The sequence below is a fragment of the Stenella coeruleoalba genome (assembly GCF_951394435.1).
Source record: "Stenella coeruleoalba genome assembly, chromosome: 1".
NCBI lineage: Eukaryota > Metazoa > Chordata > Mammalia > Artiodactyla > Delphinidae > Stenella > Stenella coeruleoalba.
In genome coordinates this window covers 12,824,431-12,846,588 of record NC_137169.1, presented here as the reverse complement: position 1 = coordinate 12,846,588, position 22,158 = coordinate 12,824,431, and the positions used below count along the sequence as shown (strand labels likewise).

Below are 22,158 nucleotides of genomic sequence, written 5' to 3'. Positions count from 1 at the left end.
TCCTGGTCTTACAAGAGCCACCGGTGGCCTAGACCCAGGGCTCTCACCCCAGGCCCCAGGCCCTGTAGGCCACGCCAGAGGTGAGGATATGCAGTGTCCATCCCTGTATCCTGGTACCCAGCACACTTGCGGGCACACAGGGGGAAGCGTCCAAGGCTCCCCCAAGAGGATGGAGGCCAGGTGGAGGTTCCTTATCCTGGCGGAATTCCCTGGCAGGTGGGGAGAGAGGATGGCGTGTGGGGAGCAGGCTCAGGGCACCACGTGCCACCACTTGAAGGGAAACGGCTTCCGGCGCACGTTGGTGCCGCAGTGGATCTCGCCACACAGCTCGTGGTAGGACAAGTAGTCATCGATGAAGGTACAGCAGAGGCCCAGAGGCTCCAAAAGGGACCGCACCTTCTCCTCCAGGCAGCAGCAGCCGTTGATTATGGGCCCGTAGGGTTTGGGGATGCCCAGGTACTTGCCTAAGACCACCATGTTCACCTGTAGAAGAGACAAGGCAAGAAAGAGACCTGGTTAGCTGGGGATGCTCTACACCTGCGGCCCCTTCTGGGTTCTGGCTCTGGCGGACCCATCCCCAGGGCCTGTGCCATCTTTGCCAGCATCTCCGGGCCACTAAGGCTGCCACTCGCTCAAGAACTAAGGTCTATGGAAGCAGAAAAGACATAGATCCGTAGTTGGAAGAGAGGATTAATAACAGGCAGGGCTGCCAGTAACATACATGGTAACTTCATATAAATAAAAGTCACCCCTTCCTCCAACACTTTCCTCCACCTATCAGAAAAGTAAATTATAATGACTTTGTTAGAACAAGATTTTACCGTTATCTGCCAAAAACTTGTACAGCAAATGTATCCATCTACAAGGTCCACGGTGTGAATGTCACAGGTGTGGTGCATTTATTGGTGCAGTACACACCAAGCTCAACCGTTCCTGGAAGCCCTGATAATTGTTACCGTTTATTGAGCATATTCTACGTGCCAGATATCGCATCCGTAAACCTCACAGCCTCCCTCCGAGGCCATAGCTTGGACCTGTTAAGTAATATAATTAAGGCCACACAGCCAGAGAACAGGGAGACTGAAATTTGACTCAGGTCTGACGCATGCCAAAACTCGTGCTCTTTCTACTCTGCCAGGGTGTAGCACTGTGGCTGCCTGGGGTGCTAAGGAGTTGGGGCAAGGGGCTGGGAGTCCTTGGGGGCACCTGGGTTTATCTCCAATGACACTTCTGCTTCCCTGGCTGGGGGACCTGGCAGGGGGCCCTAACACCACGGAAGGGAAGTCTGCCCAGTGCAGGGTACGGAGGCTTCTTAGAGGTAACTTCTGGCCCAGTGCATGGCCAGAGGAGCTGTCCTTGGTGTTCAGAGGGGACACTCTGACTCACTGGGTCATCTCAGTGTTGGGTGGGCTGCCCTTACACTCTCCACACCCCAGCCCCTCACCCTCAAGTCTGCCCCGCAGGGCCGTCCACGGCTGGGACCAACATGGAGCTGGAGGGTCCTGTGGGGGTCAGTCACGTGGCCTTGGCCCTGACCTGCTTGGTTGCCCACTAATGGGCCAGAACATGGTGGGAGTGGGGGCACACAGAGGGACAAAGGGCAGGGAGAGGAACAGAGAGCGGTATTCAGGACCATTGCCGGCCTGGCTTTGCCTCCTCCTAGACGAGGACTCAGGAGTCTGGAGGTCGGTCCATTTGCTCGCTGGAGACCTCAGGCAAGTCAACCACTCTCCTCCGAGGGCCTCTTTCCCCTTCTGACAAATGAGGGTTAACTGAGTGTTCCCTAAGGGCTCTCCAGTGAGAACATGCTGGGATCCTCTAGCTGGGCCTGGTCTGAAGCTAGGAGATTCCCATGGAGGGCTGTGTGCTGGGGAGGGGCTCCCAGTAGGGGAGGGCAAGGCCGCAGCCCAGGGCTGACCACGGTCATGGGCCTTCCCCCACGCTCAGTCAGAACCAGAGGCAGGTCACCCCTTAGAGCTTCACTGTCTGATACGGTAGCCATCCACCACATGTGGCTGCTGACGTTAAAATGAAAGTAAAACTTCCGTTCCTCAGTCACACTGGCCACATTTGAAGCCACATGTGGCGGCAGCCACGTCATATTGCACAGATGTAGAACATTTCCATCACCTGAGAAAGTTCTGACCGCACTACCCTAGAGCAGTGGTTCTCAACCAGGGCAATCTTGCCTCCAGGGCATTTTGCAACCATCCTACGATACACAGGACAACCCCCAGAGCAAAAGACTCTTTAGCCCCAAATATCGGTAGAACCAAGGTTGTGAAGCCCTGCCTGCGAGGTCTCTGCAGGGGCCTCACAGCGAGGGGTCAGGAGTGAATGCGACCCTGGCGGGGAAGCCAGACCCTACACACTGGCCTCCAGTCAGGACCCCAGGATTCACTGGCTGGTCCAATGACAGGGATTCGAGTAAAGGCCCCAGGCTGAAGAGGGAGGGTCTCCCATCCTAGGGAACCACCCCTCACTGCTGCCAATGCCCCGACCTCCTTTCCCAAGGGGTTGCTGGGCGCTATGGGCCGGGCTGTGCCAATGGCATCGCTCGGACCCCTCCCAGGGGCCGCATTGGTGAGATCACACCTGCTCATCTGCTTGTCAGGTGCCTGAGTTAGTGACAGCCAGGGTGGCAGCTGCCACCTGCCACCCCTGCCCAACTCAGGACCCTCTGGGGAGCAGACAGTGGGGTGCCAGCCCGGGGAGCAGAACAGGCAGCTGAGACCCAGAAGCGAAAGCTTGAAACATTGGAACCAAACCACGCTTCCGTTTTCCATTTTGAGGGGGGGAAAGGCCTTAGTTGTGGGGCTGCCCTGTGCACTGTAGGATGTTTAGCAGCGTCCGTGGCCTCCACCCACTAGATGCCAGTAGCACCCTCCTCGTGTGGCAATCAAAGTACCCGGGGCGGGGGTGGGGGGAGGAGAAATCACCCTGGTTGGGAACTACCGATGGAGATTTTCTATATCTGCCCCAAAAAGCAAACACTGGCGAGGTCCGCAGGGCCCGTCCCAGCCTCCTTGCCAGTCTGCCCCTGGATAGGGACGGTTTCTCCTCTGGACCCCCAACTGACCGCCCAGCAGGACCCCGCCAGGCACCAAGGATGGAAATGACCCGTCCTCCCTCCACGCTCTCACCATGTTGGGGAAGAAGGCTTCTGCTTGGGAATCCTTCAGGTAAAAGAGCTGGGGGATGTCCACGATGTCCCGCTCAGTCAGGCCCAGTTCCTGCTTCAGCACCTCCCGGTTCCAGTCAATGCATCTCTGAGGGTGGGAGGAGGGGCACAGGTACCCAGGGAGCCAGGAAGTATCCAACGTTTCTGAGCACCTGCTACGTGTCGGGCCCTGTGCACCCTTTAGCTTGTTTGATCCTCATAACAGCTTTGTGCCATTGCTACCGCAGATGGGGAAACTGAGGCTCAAGTGACCTGCCCAAGGGCACAGAGCTAGGAAGTAGTGGACCTGGGGTTTGGATCCAGGCAGCTTCTGGTTGCAAAAGTGCTTGCCGTCACCACACACTGTCCCAACCAGAGCCGGGCTTATGCTTCTGCCCAGCTCAGCTGTTTAGGAGAAAAGCGTCGGGCACCACTGGGGAGAAGCATGGGACCTCCTCCCGTCTACTGAGTAGGACTCCATGCCAGGCCTACACCAGGCACGTGGCAGGCATTAGCTCTGCCCCTTCCTGGGACCTCCTTCCACCCCATCTCCTCACCAGGTCACCCTGATTCTCACGCACCCCAGCCCTCGCCCCTACAGGGCCCTATTTCCCCACCACATCTCTCCCATCTCCCCAGACTTCTTGGGGAACTCAATTCTACTTCCGCTGAAACCCATCATTTCCCCAGAATGGGGGCAAGATGTCCCCCACTGGACTGGCACGGCTGTGTCTCTTCCATCAGACTGTGGGTTTCCCAAGAGCAGGGGCCCTACCCAACCCACAGGTCTCAGCAGCCCCCAGGAGAGTCAGAGGCCCAGGGCTGAACCCCTCACCCCCACCCCGGCAGTTCCTGGGGCTGCTTCACCCTCCACCCCCCTCACCTGTGCATACAGGTTGTCACTCCTGAGAATTCTGTCTTCCAGTATCTCATTAATGCTTCTCTTCACCTGGTAATTTAACCCTGCAAGAGAAAGAAGACTGCAGCCGGCTCAGGGAATACTGCCTGGGGCCACCTCAAGCCTGGGCTTGAAAATCCGGGCCAGGATTTTTCTCCCACCTCAGCGCCAGGGTCTGAAGCAAGGACTGAGAAAGCCAGAGACTGGAAACCCTGATGGGACCAAGCTCTGGCTGCAAGTAAATCCTGGTGATGGATTATAAACTCCTTGGGAAGGGACGCCTGAGCTCAGAGCCTAATAATAACAGAAGAGCTACCGTTATTGACACCCCCTATGCTCTGGGCCTCCTGTTATATTTATTATTGATCTCTAAAACAATGCTAGGTCAGGTTAGTTACCACCCTGCATTCAGAGAAGAGGAAATGGAGGCACTGAGAGGTTCAGAACACATCTTTGATCTCATAGCCGGCAAGTGGCAAGACCAGGATCTGAATCCAGGTCTATCTTTGCTGAAGGCTATGTGACATCCCTTCCAATGCTCCATTCCGCAGGTGAGAACACTGCGATCCCCGGTGGGGAAGGGGGAGGTGCTCAAGGGGGCCAACCAGGCCCTTGGAGGGTCTGTCGATTCCCCAAGGAAGGTCCACAGAGGGGCCCCGACCACCCTCCTGGCTTCTCACCCCTCCCTCTCTTGAGCCCCTGGCCCTGCTGCTTCCTGCTTCTTAGCCCTGGGCAAGCCGCTTCCCCTCTCTGAGCCTCAGTTTTCTCCTCCATGAAAAGGGATAAGGAGAAGGGGGTGAACGATCTGATTGGGCAAGAGCATGAAAGTGTATGTACGGACAGGTACGTGGGAAGGCTCATGGCTTCCTGTTCCTTTCTTCCCCTGGGGTGTGGCCAGGAACAACCCAGTGTATGGAGGAGGCCACCCAGGCTTCCATCCCTGGCCCAAGAAAGGGAGAGCCCTCATCCTTTGCTCCCATATGAAGGTGTTGGGAAAATCAGTGATGGACTCTGAGCTGAGAGCTGGCAGACAAATGGCCTGTAAGCAGAGCACAGCCACGTCAGGCATCAATGGTGCCCAGGGCTGGCAACGAGAGGGCACGGTCTGGCAGGGTGATGGGCTCACTGGCACTCACCGTCAAACTGGGCCGCCTCCCCGTAGCCCTCCTCCTTCTTCTCTTGGAACAGGTTGAGGCAAGCGATGGGGCTGGCCAGGAGCAGCCGGAAGCCCTGGCACAGAGGATGGGAGAGCAGCTCAGTGGACAGGTTCTCCCCCCATGCAGGAAACCCCAAACTCAGGAGGGGCCTGAGTTCAGAGGCCAGACTGCACATGGCAACCCCCCTCAATCCCTCCCACCAGCCACAAAGGACTGTCTGCACCTCCCCGAATCCTCCAAGCCGGTTCACACCTGCAGGCCTTTGTCCATAACCTTCTCTTTTCCTGGAAGCCCTTCCCCACTTTGTACACCAGGGAACTCAACCACTGGTCACTAGGAAGCCTCCCCTCCCAGGCTGCCTGCTCCCTGCGGGCTGTACCCTCCCTGATCGTCTCTGCAAGGTGCTGAGTGGTTAACATTGCTGGTCCAGAGCCCACCGTCTTGGTCTGAATTTTACCCTACTAGTTAGTTGCCCTTCTGAGCCTCGTTTTCCTTATTTATAAAATGGGGGAAATGATAATAGTACCCACCTCATGGGGTTGCTAGAGGATTAAACGCATTAAAACACATACATCTCACAGGTGCTCAGTAAATGTTTCCAATTATTACCAGTGTCAGTCCTGGGTCTTGACTGAGAGGTCTGGATCAGAACAAACACCCAGTAAGTGTGAGAATGAGTGTATGAGAAGTGAGCGAACGAGTTCCCTCCTGGGCTCTGACCTCCTCCAGGAAGCCCCCCCTGATTAACACCACCTGGCCCAGAGGGTACCCTGACTCCAAGCTCTCTATGGACCGAGGTGGTGAGCTAGTTTCAGGTGCCTTTGCCCTATCCTGACCCATCAGGATAGGGAGGGGCAGAGGTAGCTCAGGCAGGAGGAGAGGGGATGTACCTTTTGGTCGGAGGTGGGCACGAAGCTCAGGAACTCGTCCACGTGGCCCACCCAGAGCCAGTCAGAGTAGATCTCCACGGGCGCCTGCACCTGCTGGGCCTTCAGGAAGTCGCGCACCACCTTGGCCATTCGCCGCCCACCAGACCTGGCCAGGGAGGGAAAGAGCAGGGTCACCTCGTGCGTGTTGTGTGCTGGTTCCCTGCAGGCACTTCCTGAGCCCCTCCCTGCCCTGTCAACCCTCTGAATGGGTCTTCTTTGGTCCCTGCTTCCTGGCCCCAGCGCCCAGGTGCTCCCAGGAACTCGCTGTCCATCCTGAGTATCGCCCAAGAGAGTCTGTCCCTCCCTCACCTTAAAGCATCCTCCCCAAGGCCAGAAAGGTCCTGCCACCCCTTCTTGCAGAAGAGAGTCAAATGAGAGCCCTCCATCTGCCAAAGGGAACTGAAGACCCTCATCTCAATTCCTGGGACTCAGAGAGGTTGACTCTTTACCCAAGGCACCAAGCTTTTTGTTCAAAACATGACTGGGAGCTGGCAAGCCACCCCACATCCTGCTTAGCCCAGTGTTACCCAAAGTGTGGGAATTGTTGCCCACCCCCCATGTCCCTCACTTTCTTCAGGTTTAACTCAAATGTCACCTCTTTCTCTATGTGGACTTTGGAAATAACAACCACCCCTCAACTCCTTTCCCAGCTTTATTCTTCTCTACAGCATTTGGTACTATTTGGCATACTTGATATCTTGTTTATTGCCTGGCAGCCCACTAGAATGTAAACTCCAGGAGGGCTGGGATTTTTCTCTAGGTTCACTGCTGTATCCCCAGCACCTCTTATAGAATAGCTGCTGAAAAATATTTGTGAATGATATTAAGGCTTTTGAACAGCTGTGTAAGAGTCCACAGTCTATATAACAACAAAACTAGAAGGGAGACCCAACAAGCAGTGACACAAGGCAACACTGATTTGATTCAGGGGGTGGGAATGTGGAAAATATTTTTCTTGTATTTCTGTTTATTTTAATATTTAATATTTTAGTTTCTGTTATTTTAAGTCCCTCCTTGGGACTCTGCAGCCCTCTGCCTGGAGGCAGGGGAATGGACCAGATGACTCCAGCCTTGAGAAGCGTCAGACCTGGTCTCTGAGTCACATCAAAGCTGCCACCAGGAGGCAGAATTGTTCCAAGATCGTTTTAAATGTGCGGAGCAGAGCTTGGAGAACCCAAGATAGTAGAGAACAGAGGGGGCATTTGCTGAGCACCTGCTGTGTGCCTGCCTGAGGCTCCTCACACTGGGTGTCTTATTTAATCCCCAGGATAACCCTATTATGTACGTAAAAATGACAGGTCCATGTCATGATCTGAACTCTGCCGGACCAAGCTGTCTGACCTCATCCCCCCACACCCCCTCGTTCCCTCTGCTCCTGACCCACTGGCCTCCTTGCTGTTCCTCTAATGTCTCCAGCACACTCCTGCGTCAGAGCCTTCGCACTAGTTGTTTCCACTCCCTTGCACATCTTCCTCCCAATTAGCCACATCTTTAACTGTCTCATCTCCTTCAGGGAAATGTCAGCCTCTCACCAACGCTTCTTTTACCTAACATACAAGATGATTTACTTATTTATTATGTTTGCTTATTGTCTGTTTCTCTCTTCTAGGTTGTATGTAGGTTGTTTTGTTCACTGCTAAGGTCAGAAGCCAAGACAGGAACACAGGACAGCAGCCTGGATGTTAAATTTTAATTTGGGGTCCAAGGAGGAGATCTGAATTCTGACTATTCCCCTAACTTGCTGTGTGGTCCTAGGCAGTAGCTGCCCCTCCCTGAGCCTCAGGGTTCCATCTGTCTACCAAGAGCTTTGTTCCCTGTTTTCAACACAATAGCCAATGGAGTGAGGCCCAGCTCTGCTAGAGACCCCCCACACATTCCCATCCGGGGTCCTTGCTCTGAGCCTGGGATTTTCCAGAACATTTCTTTTATCCCCAGCACGGGGCCCCGAACCTGGCATATAGGAAGTCTCAATAAACAGTTATTGAATTGATAAATGAATGCATGAATTAGTGCATTCACTTCATTTATCTAAGCCTCAACTTCCTCATCTGTAAAATGGGGATAATAGTCATCTCAACCTCATAGGGCTGTTGTAAGAATTAATGGAGGTAACCTGGGTAAAGCTCCATGTTCATGGCATGTAGGTGATCAATAACTTTTATCCATTGAGTTCCAACCTACTTCAAGGCACATCCACTGCCAGGGGTCCAGCTAAATAATACCCAAGCATTCGGAAGTTGGTTAATGTGAATCCTTTATCCCCATTAACGGCTATTATATAGCTAGGACAGGGATTTTTTTATAAGCCCATTTCACCGAGGAGGACACTGAGGGATGACGTATAAAATAATTTGCCCATTTAATAATGTATCTTTGTCATCTGATGTATCCCTAGTACCTTCATCAGTGCCTGGCACATGGTAGGCATGCAATAAATATTTCTAAATGAATTAATCAAGCACCTACTATGTTCCAGGCCCTGTGGTAGGCACTAGTTAGATGATGTGCCCCAAATCATGTGGCCAATAAGTGGCAGAGGCAGGACTCGAACCCAAATCCGTTAGATAGCAAAGTCTGTGCTCGTTCTTGCCAGATCCCTCCTGGAAGCACAGAATGACTGCCCAGCGGTCCCAAGGCCCTTCTGCCCCCAGAGCTGTGGGCAGGATCCAGCCCCAGAGTAGTTCTGCACATGAGTCAGCAGCAAGGTGAGTGCACTCCTCTTGTCCTGGCCAACCTCAGCCCCGGGTACCCAGCCTGGGCACCCGGCTTCATGCCTGGGGTTGGTGCCAGGAAGCCTCACCTCACCTGATCCAGAGCCATGAGGCCACCAAGGTCACCACATGAGCCTGGGTAAACTTCCCAGGACTGCCTGGCTGCTCTGGGCCCAAGACCAGATAGCCAGGGCTTGGGGACGCAAGCTGGGGCACGCCTGGGCTCCATGCCAACCCCACACAAACCGGAAGGCAAACTCCAGGGCCTGGGGTGGGCTTAATCTTTAGGCAGGAAGCAGGGGATCGCACTAGCATCCCTGTGCTACACACCCCATTCTTCGACTGCCCACAGGCTGGGTGGGGACCCACCAGGGAGATTTAGCAGATGCTGTCATCTGTCTGAGCCCTAAACCCTAAATACCTTGTTTCCTCCTAGATGACAGCTGTCCAGGTAGGACCTGTCAAGTTACCTCTGTCACCCTGGTATCCTGACCTGCAGCCTTGTGGTGATGGCTGCACCCTTTCTAGCTGTTGCCAGGACAACAGCTATTTCGATGTCCTCACTGGAGAGGTCAACGGATCCAACTCCTACTTCTGCCCTGGATGATACGTGACCTCCCTGCTCTTCTGATGTTTCAAAAGAAGTCAGAAATCTGGCTTTTTATATGAAGCCTCCTGATACATGTATATTTAATGTTGGTGACGAATTATGCTCATAAAATACTAGGCAGGGCAAAAGACCGTGGACCAATAGTTTGTTTTTTCCTAAGATTCTGTGATCTTTCCTGTGACCTGTGATCCTAGGACTCTATTCCAGGATTCCGTGCAGGAACTTAAGACCACTTTTCAGACTGGAGAATTGTGTTTGCGGTGGAGGCAGGGGGTGTTGGAGAGTGGCTGCTGCCTTGGGGCCCCCGGGCCCTCCCGTGACCTCCACCACCCTCCTGCCCTGGTTTCTCACTTGGGGAAGCTGCTACCAATGAGGATTCGGCCCAGCGGGTACTCCTTGCCCCCCACTGTGACTGGAGGGCTGATGTCCAGGTTGCCGAAGGAGTCAAGGTCAGAAACACCAGCGAACTGCGTTTCCCGGATGACATATCCAAAGTCGGGACCCTAGGGGAAAACCATCGAGAGCTCTAACCATCAGTTAGAAAAGGAAGAGACAGCTCTTGGGGCAGGGGAGCGAGGGGTGCTCCTGGGGGAATCCCACTCCCTGAAAAACAACCACTATTCACTTTTCACACATCCTCCCGGTGCCCTGAGCCTTGCGCTGTTAAAGCCGAAGCCAATAACAGAACAATAACTAGAAAATCCCTGACTGTTTGGAAAGGAGGCAACATGCTTCTAAAGAACCCAGGGGTCAAAGAAGAAATCAAAGGGGAGGTTACACCGTATTTTGAAGTGAAAGGTAAAAACCACACAGCACGTTAAAACTTGAGGGGATGCCGGTAAGGCTGCACTTCTAGGGAATTGCCGCAGCTCTAAACACATATATCAAGAAGAGAAAGGCTTGAAAAATCTTCGCTTCCGTTTCCAGCTAGGAAAAGAACAGCAAATTAAACCTAAAGAAAGTAGAAGGAAGGAAATGATAAAGACAGAGCAGGGAACAGTGGAAAAGGCGCTGGCCAGGTCAAGCCCAGGGCTTGGGGTCAGGCCCTTTGTTGATGCAGACTCACCCCACAGAGCTCACTGTCACCTCCCCAGGGACTCTTCCCTGATCCCTCCAGGCTGGGGTAAATGTCCCTGCTCTGTGTGCCCATGAGTTCCTGGACCTTCCCCATCATATCCCCCACCAGACCCTGGCATTGTCCTGGAGGTGGGGGACAGGGGCCAGTAAACAGGCAGAGACGTGAGTTCTGGGACCCGGACCCACCTCAAAAGGCAGGTTAGCCTAGCGGTAAAGTTCAGGGGCCGTGGAGGCAGCCCCTCTGGTTTTGGTGCCACTGCTAACTAGCTGTGTGGCCTTGGGTAAGTTGCTTAACCTCTCTGAGCCTCAGTAAAGAGGGAAGAATAATATCCACAGGAGTATGGATATCCATACGTATCCATAGGAATCCACGTGGATTAAATGAGCAACTGTGTAAAGCTAGGAGGGAGGGCCTGGAACTCAGGACGTGGCTGCTGGGGCGGCTCCTGTCGCCCTCCTGTGTGTAGAAGCAGCATTGTGCCTGGCACACAGTAGGCGTTCAGAAAACATTCGTTACCTGAAGAGAGGACCTGGCTCACAAAAGCAAGAGCCATGAGGGCTCACTAAGGGTGTGTTGCCCTCAAAAGGCAGTTTGGTTTCCCCAGAGCTGACTCCTTTGTTCACTCCCCCTTGGGGGAAAGGAAGGACCCCAAGGAGGACTTTGCTGGCCTGTTCCTCCCAGAACAGGGGTGATTTGCATGAGATTTGCATTTCATTTACATATCCCTCCCAAACCTCCCACTAACTCCCCATTTGCCAGAACCCACCACCTGTGTCCTTTTGTAGCCCCTGAAGGACTAGGACCAGGCAAGAATGACCGGAGAATCCTATAGGAGGAGCCACCCACGGTTTCCCCACTCTGCCCTTGGCCGCATACCAGGATCCTCTTATAAGGGAAGTACTTCAGGCCTCTGTCTCGGGGGGAGTCAAAGACCACCGGGAAGGATTTGTGAGGCGCCTCGATGTAGCCAAACTCCATCTCGTCCTGGGAGGGGAGAGAAAAAGACCACAGGGACTGCCTCAGTATAGTATTAAGAATGGGTTAATCCCCCCAGGCCCGGGGCGGGGCGGGGCAGGACAGTGGATCTTCCCCAAGACCTGGCGGGTGCAGGGGCCAGGGAACAGAGGTGGAGTGAGGGCTCTCAGGACCGCAGCCAGAGGAGGACTCTGCCTGGGACCAGAGCACTTGGAGGGAAGCGGGAGACACTGGGGCGACGCAGGCAGTGGCGGGGAGGGGAGGGCGTTCCCCCAGACTGCATGCCCCCCACCCTAAATCCTGGCACCCAGGCCGGCCTGGCTTCTCTAGGGAAACAGAGGCCAGTAGGAGCCTGCGCAGGCCAGCTTTCCCAAAGCCAGTGTAAAGGACGGGGTTCAGGCCTCCCGGGCTGCCCTCCTCTCCCGGGATCGCTCCCGCACCCACCTGGATCCAGCGGTCATTCCGATTCTCAGTCCAAGGGCAGACGATCAGCTTGCAGTTGGCTTTCAACGCCAGGTCAGATATGTCTTTCAGAAACTTCTCATTTGAGCCATGGGAGTCTAAGACACTGCAAAACACAGGGAGAGGGGAGCGAAATAATGACTGCTGACTGTGGCCTTGGCCTCAGGGCCGGGGGGCAGGGGATAGATGGGGTGGCCTTGGTGCGGTCTGTGCTAGGCCCCGTGTGGACCCTGGGCACAGGGGTTCAAACCCAGTCTCTGCACTAGAGAGATTCATGGGCTAATGACAGAGACAAATAATGTCCCCAGATCACATCAGGTGACAGGTGCAAGGGGAGGGACAGGCCCGAGGCTGTGGAGCCCGAAGGCAGGGCACCATAAGTCCTGGAGAAGGTGACTGGGGACTGAATCTCACTGGTTAAGGTGGTAGTGAGGGGGCAGGTAGCCCCATCTCCTCCTGTTTCTCACAACTGGCCTAAACAAAGGAGTCAGGATGGTGTTAGTGAGCAAACAGAAAGAAAGAGTGCCCTTCTGAACACCTGGGCCCAGCTCAGCAGAGCAAACCTGTTTGGCCACACCCTTCCTGGCCTTTTGACTTATGTTCCAAGTCATCTATGGCCCTTTCCAGTGGTCCGACCTCTGATGCAGAGGCCCGGAGTAGCCTTGCCAATCCAGGCTCACCTGCCCATCAAGGGGCCTGACAAGGATTCTGAGAGATGGCAGAAGGACCAGGGACCCGGGTTGGGCCAGGGCTCACAGAGGAGCTTGGAGTTTGGGTCCCGAGTTCTCTGCAGGCCCAGGAGTACACCCACATCTGAGCAAGGCTGGGTCTCCCGCAGCTGCCAGCAGTCTGAACGGGGCCTGGCCCCACTGCCTGGAATAAATCCTAGATGTTCTGGGGCTGCTACCTGCAGGACACGGTAGGGCAGGTGTGCTGGACTTGAGTCATTGACCTCAGCCAGGGCCTTAGCTGCTCAGAGCAGGTGGGGCTGACAGGCCCAAGCCAGCCTGCTGCTATCCTGTTCCCAGCTTGTGTCCGTGGGTGCCTGCAATGAATCTGTCCAGTATGAGGGCAGGGCCAAGCCTGGTACGGCATTCTGTTCCTATCTCTATGAGTCCAGAGACGGTGGGAGAGCTGCAGGAGGGGCGAGGCCTCACCTGCACACATACACCTCCAGGGGGCACTGGGTGTTGGGGGTCATGATCCAGGGGGCCATGCGGAAGGTCACGGTGTCTGTGAAGTAGGGCACCTCAGGCAGCGTCTGGGGGGGAAATGAGGACTCAGTGGGCCCTGCAGGGAGCCCCATCAGGCTTCAAGACCCCGCAGCCCCCAGCCTCCCGGTCCTGGAGCCTCCACGCTGGTCCCTGAAGCCCCTCATCCTCTATCACGGCCCCCAGCGCCATACATACCTTGGTGTCCACCAGGCTGACGCTGAGAGAGACCAGCCCCAAGAAATCAGCGTCGGGAAAGGTGAGCCCCTCCACGTAGAAGCTGATCTTCCGTTCCCCCGGATGCCGCTCCACTTCGTAGTACAGCTGCTGGGGCCCCAGCACCTGCTTGTAGTCTGAGAGAGAATTCCCACCTAGGGGGAACCAGAGTCAGCACTGGGGGCCCAGTGCTGGGACAGGGGTGTGGGGCTGCGAGGATGTGAGGACAGGAAACCCAAGGCCAGGAATGTAGAGGCAGAACCACCTTTGTGTTAGATCTACTTGGACTCCTCCAGCTCTGCCATGTGCAAGCTGTGTGACCTCAGCTCAATGACTCAACCTCTCTGAGCCTCAGTTCCTCACCTGTAAAATGGGCTAATATTACATTTCTCATGCGGTCAGCGTAAGCTTTAAACTAGATAAGGAAGTAAAAACAGCCGGCACAAAAGATGAAAACAACCTAAATGTCCATCAACGGACGAATGGATAAACAAAATGTAGTATGTCCCTATGCTGGCATGTTATTCATCCATAAAAAGGAATGAAGTATTGATACATGCGACAGCACAGATGAACCTTGACATTATACTAAGTGAAAGAAGCCCGACACAAGAGGCCTCATATCGTATCATCCCATTTGTACGAGACGTACAGAATCGGTACCTCCACAGGGACAGAAAACAGATTAGCTGTCGCCTAGGGCTGGGGGTTGGGGGACGGGGAGTGACTGCTAATAAGTACAGGCCTTTATTTGGGGGTGGTGAAAATGTCTTAGAGCTAGAAATTTTGTGGTAGTTACCCAACATTGAGAATGTACTCAATGTCACCGAATTGTTCACTTTAAAAATGGTTAATTTGGGGACTCCCCTGGTGGTGCAGAGGTTAAGAATCCGCCTGCCAATGCAGGGGACACAGGTTTGGGCCCTGGTCTGGGAAGATCCCACATGCCGTGGAGCAACTAAGCCTGTGCACCACAGCTACTGAGCCCGTGCTCTAGAGCCTGTGCGCCACAACTACTGAGCCCACGTGCCACAAATACTGAAGCCCACGCGCCTAGAGCCCGTGCTCTGCAACAAGAGAAACCACTGCAGTGAGAAGCCCGCTCACCACAACGAAGAGTAGCCCCCGCTCGCCGCAACTAGAGAAAGCCCGCGCCCCTCAACAAAGACCCAATGCAGCCAAAAATAAATAAATTTATAAAAAAATAAAGTAAATAAAATAAAATGGTTAATTTTATGTTATGTGAATTTCATCTCAAATTTTTAAAAAAATCGCCTGGCACATAGTAGTTCTGGCCCGTAGCCTTTTCCCCTCCCCTGAGGGTTGTCTGGGAAGCGCCACCCTGGCACGCTCTCACAGCATGAAATGTTGTCAGCTCACTTACGGAGACTTTGCTTACGTTCTGGTATCACAGTAAGTGTTTCCAAGCTGGACTCCTGGGTAACCTTCCACCATTGGAACATTCTGGTCCCTGCCAGGCTCATTTAGCTGGGACAAGCTCTGAGTCAGTTTGAACAGAGGAGGATGAAGAGGAAGAAGGAAGGGGCAGGAGAGGTCTCTTGTGATTTATGAAAATGAGTAAGGGCACCTCAGGGTTAAGGATTAGTGTTTCTGCCAGGTTTTTTTTGTTTGTTTGTTTGTTTGTTTAATCCACAGACTTTGATTAATAAACTGTCAGAACAACTGGATTCTGAAGGCAAGCCTGGGCCTCAGCTGTGCTAGTCCCTGCCTCCACCCCACCCAGCCTGGACACTGCTGTTTTACATCAAGAACTCATTCCATGCTAACCGACCAGAGGAAGGATGGGCTCAGGAGAAAGGGCAAGGGTAGTGGAAAGAGGGGCTTTGGTGCCCAAGAGACTGGCTTTGAATGCTTGCTCCATCCCCAACTGGTTGTGGGACCTTAGGGCAGTGAATTCACATGTCTGAGCCTCAGTTTTCCCCTCTGTAAAATGGGTCTAGTTTGGGAACCTCTTTCTTGGGCGATACGTCGTGTCCTGATGGAGTGGCTGTTTGTAAGTGGTAGTGAGAGTCACAAAATGATGATGGAAGGAGAGAGAGAGGTGGATAAGAGAAGAATGGTTTGGGAAGCAGAAGATGGAGCAGGAAGGGAAGAGATCCCTCCAGGCCACTCACCCCTAGCGCAGAAGACCGCCATTCTCCTGGAATCAGAAAACGGCACGTTCAAGACCAGCTTGTGGCTGTCAAAGAGCTCATCAGGGCCATCGCAGCTCAGCACCATTGGGGCCATGTCCTGCAGGTCTGGAGAGAGGGGTGCCCATGAGACGATCTTGCTCCATCCCACACCATCACCCTGGACAACGCCATACACCCCTTCTGTTGCTCACCTTCCAGTGATGTCAGCTGGGTGCTGGTGAGGTCGATCTCCCTGGACCTGAAACTATCCCGGTCACAGTTCACCAGCAGGATAGCCCCATAGCCCTCAGGGCCCCAGCGCCAGGTTTTCTGTGGCAAAGCAAGAGGACTTAGGATCAGTGGGACCCAGGGGTCTCTGAGAAGGGGTTCTGGACATGGCTAGAGCTGTCTGCTTTGTTAACTTGGAGACTTTTGTATTCTGGGTTTGCTTAAAGATTTATAGAGGGATCATAGATTTGGGGAATGGAGTTCCAGGTCCCTACACCCAGAGCCACTCCACGCTTGTGCAGTGAACAACTTGAACAACAGCTCCTCCCAGCCATCAGACTGGAAGAGGAAGGGTGATGGCGCAAAACCCAGAAATGGCCTTTGCCAGTCTGCTGAGCTTTGGTCCTGCCAGCAGACTAAGACTGCCTCGCCCTGACCTTGATGGGGCTGGAGAATTCCTGGGAGACTCTCCCCATGCCAGTCCTCTCCTGGGGCCTGTCCCACAGTTTTCTCTGACTTTCACTTGAGATCCTGCAGGTCCTGCAAGATAGTCTGAGCAGAGAGGTGGGGAAGATGGCTGGAACCCTGCCTCTGTGATCAAAGCTCTTCCTGATGTGCTTCTCTTTTTTTCTTTTAATTTATTTGCTTATTTATTTTGGCTGTGCTGGGTCTTAGTTGCGGCACACAGGATCTTTGTTGCAGCATGTGGGATCTTTAGTTGCAGCATACATACTTCTTATTTGCGGCATGCGGACTCTTAGTTGCGGCATGCATGTGGGATCTAGTTCCCCGACCAGGGTTGGAACCCCAGGCCCCCTGCATCGGGAGTGCAGAGTCTCACCCACTGGACCACCAGGGAAGTCCCCTTCCTGACGTGCTTCTACTTCATCCCCAGCACACTCCGCAAGGCAGGGCTTATTTTCCCCATTTCACAGAAGAGGGAAAAGAGGCTCTGGGGTGTGAACCCCAAGTCACATAGATGGGATTCAAACTTGGGTCTGGGGGACCTCACAGGACCACTGCTAACTTATATGGCACTCTTGTTCACCCCTCTGGGTAGATGCTTCTCTGTACCGGCGCCCAAGACATGATTTATATCATAGGCCCCACCCGCCACCTTGCCCAAGCAACCTTGTGCAGTGAACACTCTGCACAGCCATCCGTGGCAGCCCTACCCCATCTTGTCCACAAAGTCTTCTATATGATTCAGGCTTCCTCTGTGGGGTCTTTCCCTGCAAATCATATCTTCTACCCTCCCAGGATGGCTTTCAGATACATCCGGTGGGATAATGCCTTGAGCCCACCCCATCTTCGTCCTCACTCTTCACGATCTGTCAGTCACTTGACAAGTCACCTACCATGCTTGGGGGTCCAAATACAGCCCAGGAAATAGAAAAGGCCTCAAGAAAAAGAACTAATCCCAGTTCTAAGGTGGCACAAGAGAGACCCAGAGAGGGTAAGCTGTTTTCCAGGAGTCACACAGCATGTTGATCACACAGTGTAAGTTAAGGCCCGTTCATGCTGATTTGGGAGTCCTCAGATGGCTTCCCTATACTGTTGGATACCACAGACCCTAGGAACCCATCACCCTTCTGGAGGAAGAGCCCACTCCACCCCAGGACCACCCCCAGGTTTGCCTGTCAACTCTGCCATCTTGGGGTAACCAGGAGAGTCCCACCTTGTCACCGTGGCTCCTCTTCACCTTGCCCGTGCGGCCCGTGTCAACGTCGAGGGAGATGTCTGCAAAGAGATGTAGAGGGACAACAGGGCTCCCCAGGCCCACCCTCGCACCATAACGTCCAGGTCGGGGCAAGCTTCGGCCCCTCCACAAGCCCTTGGGAACCAGGAAGTCCTGTTCTGGGGACCACACCCAACACCTGAGAGGCCCTTGTGGCAGCCCCGTGTGGTTCTGGGTGTTGGAGGGACCCAAGGCTCTGGCTCTTGAATTTTTGACTCATCTATGTGGGCTGAATTGCTAGCTCTTGGGGGCCCTGACTCTGGAGGTCGGGATCAGGCCTGAGGTTCTAGGTGCTGGTTCTGCAGTTCTCAGGGCCAGCTGCCGGGGTCTGGCCCAAGGTAGTGTGTGGCTCTCCATGGTTTAGTGATGTCTTGAAGTTCCAGTGAGTGTGATAGGCAGACTCTGGATGAAGGAGGCCTATTGTTGGTCTAGCTGGTGACCCATGGGCAGTGCAGTTTCCAGATTCTTATGGCCCTAAGTATGGCCGGGACTCCACCCCTGAGGCTCTAGAGTGGATGAACCACCTCTGAAGAAGCCAAGCTCCTCGATGGGGGAGGAAGATGTCCGTGGGCCTTGCACTTGGGGGCTCCCCTAAGACCCTCAAGCGGTCAGCATGGAGGGGTGGTTGTACGGAGAGCCAGGGAGGTGGGACTTACCGGCGCCAGTGAGGCAGAGGACACTGTGGCCCAGGGCAGCCTTCTGCAGCCCGAAGTAGGAGACTTGCACCTGTGGGGACATGGTCAGTCCTAAGCCAGCACGGCCACCCCTTCAGAAATGGCTGTGACAGGGGGCGTTAGGGGACACTCCGGCGGCCCTGCTTAGAGGTAGGGGAGGCATGGGGGTCCCAGCTACTCCCTGCTGCTGAAGGCCCAAGGCCCACGGGCTCCCGGCTTGGATCCACAGCCCCCTTCTCCAGCTGGAGAGGCTGGGATGCCTCCTCAGCTCCCAGGGCTGGGCTGAGGGGCGAGGAGGGCCAGATGGGGTGCAGGAGGATCCCAGAGGGAGCAGCTGGATCCTCAGGAACCCATGGGGATGTCAGAGAGAAAGAATGAGGGAAGGGACAGCTGTCACTAGGGACAGGCAAGTTATTCAACCTCTCTAGGCCTCTGTTTCTTTATCTGTAAAATGGGAACAATGACCACCCCCCACCCCCACCCCACAGTAGCAGCCCAAGCTCACAGAGCTTTCCCCATGCCCCAGAACCCATGGCCAGGGCTCCACCCAGGCCATCTCAGTGAGCCCCCAGGATGACCCCAGTAGATGGGGCTCAGAGGTAGGACTTGAGCTCCAGGGCCCCTACTCTCAACAGCTGCACAGTCTCCACCTTTTTGGTGTCGTTGGAGAAAAGGCTGAATCAATGAATCAGGGGTCACTGTGTATGTGGTGGGTGCCTGAGGGTGAGTAAGAAGGGTATCCTCTGTGAAAGAGAAGGCTTCCTGCTTCCTTAGGTGGGAGACACACACCCTGGTACGTACCTGTGTCCACATGCATGCATGTGTGTGTGGGTGCTGCCGAGAACTCCTGTCTGCACAGGAGCGGGGGGCTTGTTTGGGGTCTGTGCGGAGCTGTGTTAATGCGGGTGTTTGTGAATTTGAGGGGGTGAGCAGGAAGGCTGTGCTGTTACGGGAGCACTCGTGTATGCGTGCGTGTGACGTTGGGGCATTGGGGTGGGTTTGCATCTTTGGGTGTCGGTTGGGTTGTATCAGGATGTGTCGCGTGGATGTGGGTGGCAAAGCCTTGTGGGGTTTGGTTGAGTGGGGGTGATGTGTGAACGGGGTGTGCTTTGTGGGGGGCTCTTACCTTCTGTGGGGAAGTAGCCTCTTACCTCGAGATCGTTTAAAGCCTTACTGGCTGTGTCCACAGATATGATCACGTCCACGCCGGCATTCAGGGGCCAGTAGGCCTTACCTGTGGGCTCTGTCACCTGTGCTGTGTTGTAGACCGTGAAGACCTCCACCCCGGAGCTCCCAGAGACACTGAAGGTCTCAGCACCCTTGGGCACATCGCTGATAGAAAGGAGAGAGGAGAGCATCCGGGGGCTCAGGAGAGAGACCAGTGGGGTAGTGGGCTGGGGCTACCCGGCTATGCAACGGCACCCCCTAACAGCTGGAGTGGGGAGCGGCGGGGGGTGAGGGGCCCACTGGCCGGGAGACCAACCTGGTTGGGCCCCAGGGCTCCATCCCAGCTCTCCACTGATTTCCACGTGACCCACCCTGGGCACGTCGTCCACGGGCCTCAGTCTCCCCCTCTGCAACATGAAGGGCTTGGAGCAGAGCAGTGGCTGTTGAGCTCTGTTTTAGTGGCAGAGCCCTTTCAGTGGACCTCGCATGGAACCCCAGACAGAAGAAGGACAAAAGGGAGCCGGGGGTGGTGCCGAGCCACGGTGTTTAACCCTTCCACCCCCACCGTGGCCCCTGAGGCTCCAGAGAGCAGAGACTGAAAACCTCTGGACATCCTCAATCCCCCACCTCCCCCAAAGCTTCCTGCTTTTATGCTTCCAAATTCTCTAACCCAACAAGAAATCCGTTTGAGAGCACCTCTCATCTCCTCCACTGCCACCCCTGCACCCACCTAGAGTGCTGGGCAGCTTCGTAAGCCCACCTGTGCCCGCTCCAGCCTGTTCCCCACTCAGAACAGATCACGTTGTTCTTATGCTCAAAAGCAACGGTTCCCATCACACACAGCGAAGTCCTCACACTGGCATAAAAAGCCCCTCCCCCGGGCTTCCCTGGTGGCGCAGTGGTTGAGAGTCCGCCTGCCGATGCAGGGGACACGGGTTCGTGCCCTGGTCCGGGAAGATCCCACGTGCCGCGGAGCGGCTGGGCCCGTGAGCCATGGCCGCTGAGCCTGTGCGTCCGGAGCCTGTGCTCCGCAGCGGGAGAGGCCACAACAGTGAGAGGCCCGCGTACCGCAAAAAAAAAAAAAAAAAAAAAAAAAAGCCCCTCCCGATTTGCCCTCTGCCACCCCCCGGGAACCTCCTCCACCCCACTAGGCTCAGTCCTCACTCACTCTGCTCAAGCCACACTGACCTTCCTGATGTTCCATGAAGCTGCCAGGCTGTCCTGCCTCAGGGCCTTTGCACTGGCCGTTTCCTCTGCATAAAATGCTCTTCCCCCAGATATCCACAAGGCTCACTCCTTTACCTTCTTCAGGGCTCTGCTTAAATGTCACCTTCTCAGTGAGCACCCCCCGCCCATCGCTCTATTTAATGCTATACCTTGTCCCACCTTCTCCCACACTCTCCTTGTCCCTGCCACTCTGCTCTGATTCTTTTTGTTTGTTTGCTTGTTTGTTTTTAACATCTTTACTGGAGTATAATTGCTTTACAATGTTGTGTTAGTTTCTGCTGTATAACAAAGTGAATCAGCTATATGTGTACATATATCCCCCAACCCCTCCCTCCTGCGTCTCCCTCCCACCCTCCCTATCCCACCCCTCTAGGTGGTCACAAAGCACTGTCTGCTCTGATTCTTCATACTGTTAGGTATTGTCCGTCTCTCCTGCTAGAAGGTCAGGGAGTTTTGTCTGCTTTGCTCATTGCTAGCTCCCAGCACCTATAACAGTGTCTGGTGTGTGGTCAGTCTCATAAACACTTGTTAAATGAATGAATGGATTCAGTTGCCCCTAGTCTGCAGGGGGATTCAGGCCCATCTGCACCCAGTGGTACAGAATTTGACTGAGGCCATACCCTGCAAATTTCTCCCCATCTACCTGATATACCACATCCACCCAATACTCCAGAGCTCTGGGCTCCAGAAAGGGGGATCAGGAAGCCCTCAGTCTGCCAGGTCCCAGCCGGGGGCACCCATCTGCTGGGCCTCCACGCTACTTCTCAAGTCACCAGCTGCTTCCAGCCACAGCAGGTAGGGGCCAGCCTTCCTGGGCCGTAGACTCAGAGGGGATGCTCTGCAAACTCGGGCCACAGGGCACTAGGAGCAAAGTCAGCAGGGCCTCTGGGGGCGCTTGTCCTTTTTCAACCCCTGAATAAACCTGAGCTGTGTGCCTCCCTGCCCCAGCCCTGTGATGGGCCCCAGGGTTCCATGAGGCGTTTGGCCATGTGGAACACACACCCCGGAGGGGAAGTCGGACGAGGGAACTACGTGTCAGGGCTACCCACTGCCGTCCCCCAGGACAGAGCCGTCAGCCTCAAGGCCACCACCAAAGGTCAAGTCAACTTGCAAACGTCCACCCGACTGCAAAGATGCCAGGCCCAGAAGGGTCCTTTGATACATCCTCCTGCCTCCATCATTTCCTGTATCCCTGAGAAACCACCGAAGTATTAAAGCCCCTGGAGAAACCAGACACCCCTTCCAGATCCCTGCCGTGGTCACTCAGTCCCCACAAACAATGGCCCCCATTGACAATGGTGGTGATGGTCATAGTTACAACAGGCCCAAGGCCCACTCAGGACCTGGCTCTCTGACGCACATCATGGCCCCATAAGGCAATTATTATTCTCGTTTTAAAGATGAGGCTGGGGTGGAGAGGGGCCCCTGAGCCCTGCAGGCTGCTGGCAGGAACCACAGGTCCTCACCCCACTCCTGGCCTCACCATCCTCAAGAGGCACTTGCAGGCATCTTCCTTTGCCCTTTGCCCTTTGCCATTGTTTAGTCAGTTACCATAGGAACCTAAGCCTCCCAGACTTAGAAC

At 54.7% G+C, this 22,158-nt stretch overlaps 1 protein-coding gene across 1 annotated transcript in view; it reads right to left on the bottom strand.

The window, feature by feature from the left end:
• Nucleotides 1–249: 249 nt before the first annotated feature.
• LOC307195047 (protein-arginine deiminase type-1-like) overlaps nt 250–22,158 on the bottom strand; it is a gene marked incomplete at both ends in the record, with an annotated part of 32,338 nt that continues 10,429 nt past the window's right edge. The window contains 15 exons of the mRNA XM_079938696.1: nt 250–483; nt 3,144–3,269; nt 4,044–4,123; nt 5,195–5,288; nt 6,106–6,250; nt 9,817–9,968; nt 11,420–11,527; nt 11,963–12,086; nt 13,138–13,241; nt 13,390–13,562; nt 15,543–15,668; nt 15,755–15,872; nt 17,449–17,510; nt 18,165–18,234; nt 19,334–19,514. Coding sequence (XP_079794822.1) covers nt 250–483; nt 3,144–3,269; nt 4,044–4,123; nt 5,195–5,288; nt 6,106–6,250; nt 9,817–9,968; nt 11,420–11,527; nt 11,963–12,086; nt 13,138–13,241; nt 13,390–13,562; nt 15,543–15,668; nt 15,755–15,872; nt 17,449–17,510; nt 18,165–18,234; nt 19,334–19,514 — 1,897 coding nt within the window. The remainder of the gene's footprint in view (nt 484–3,143; nt 3,270–4,043; nt 4,124–5,194; nt 5,289–6,105; nt 6,251–9,816; nt 9,969–11,419; nt 11,528–11,962; nt 12,087–13,137; nt 13,242–13,389; nt 13,563–15,542; nt 15,669–15,754; nt 15,873–17,448; nt 17,511–18,164; nt 18,235–19,333; nt 19,515–22,158) is intronic.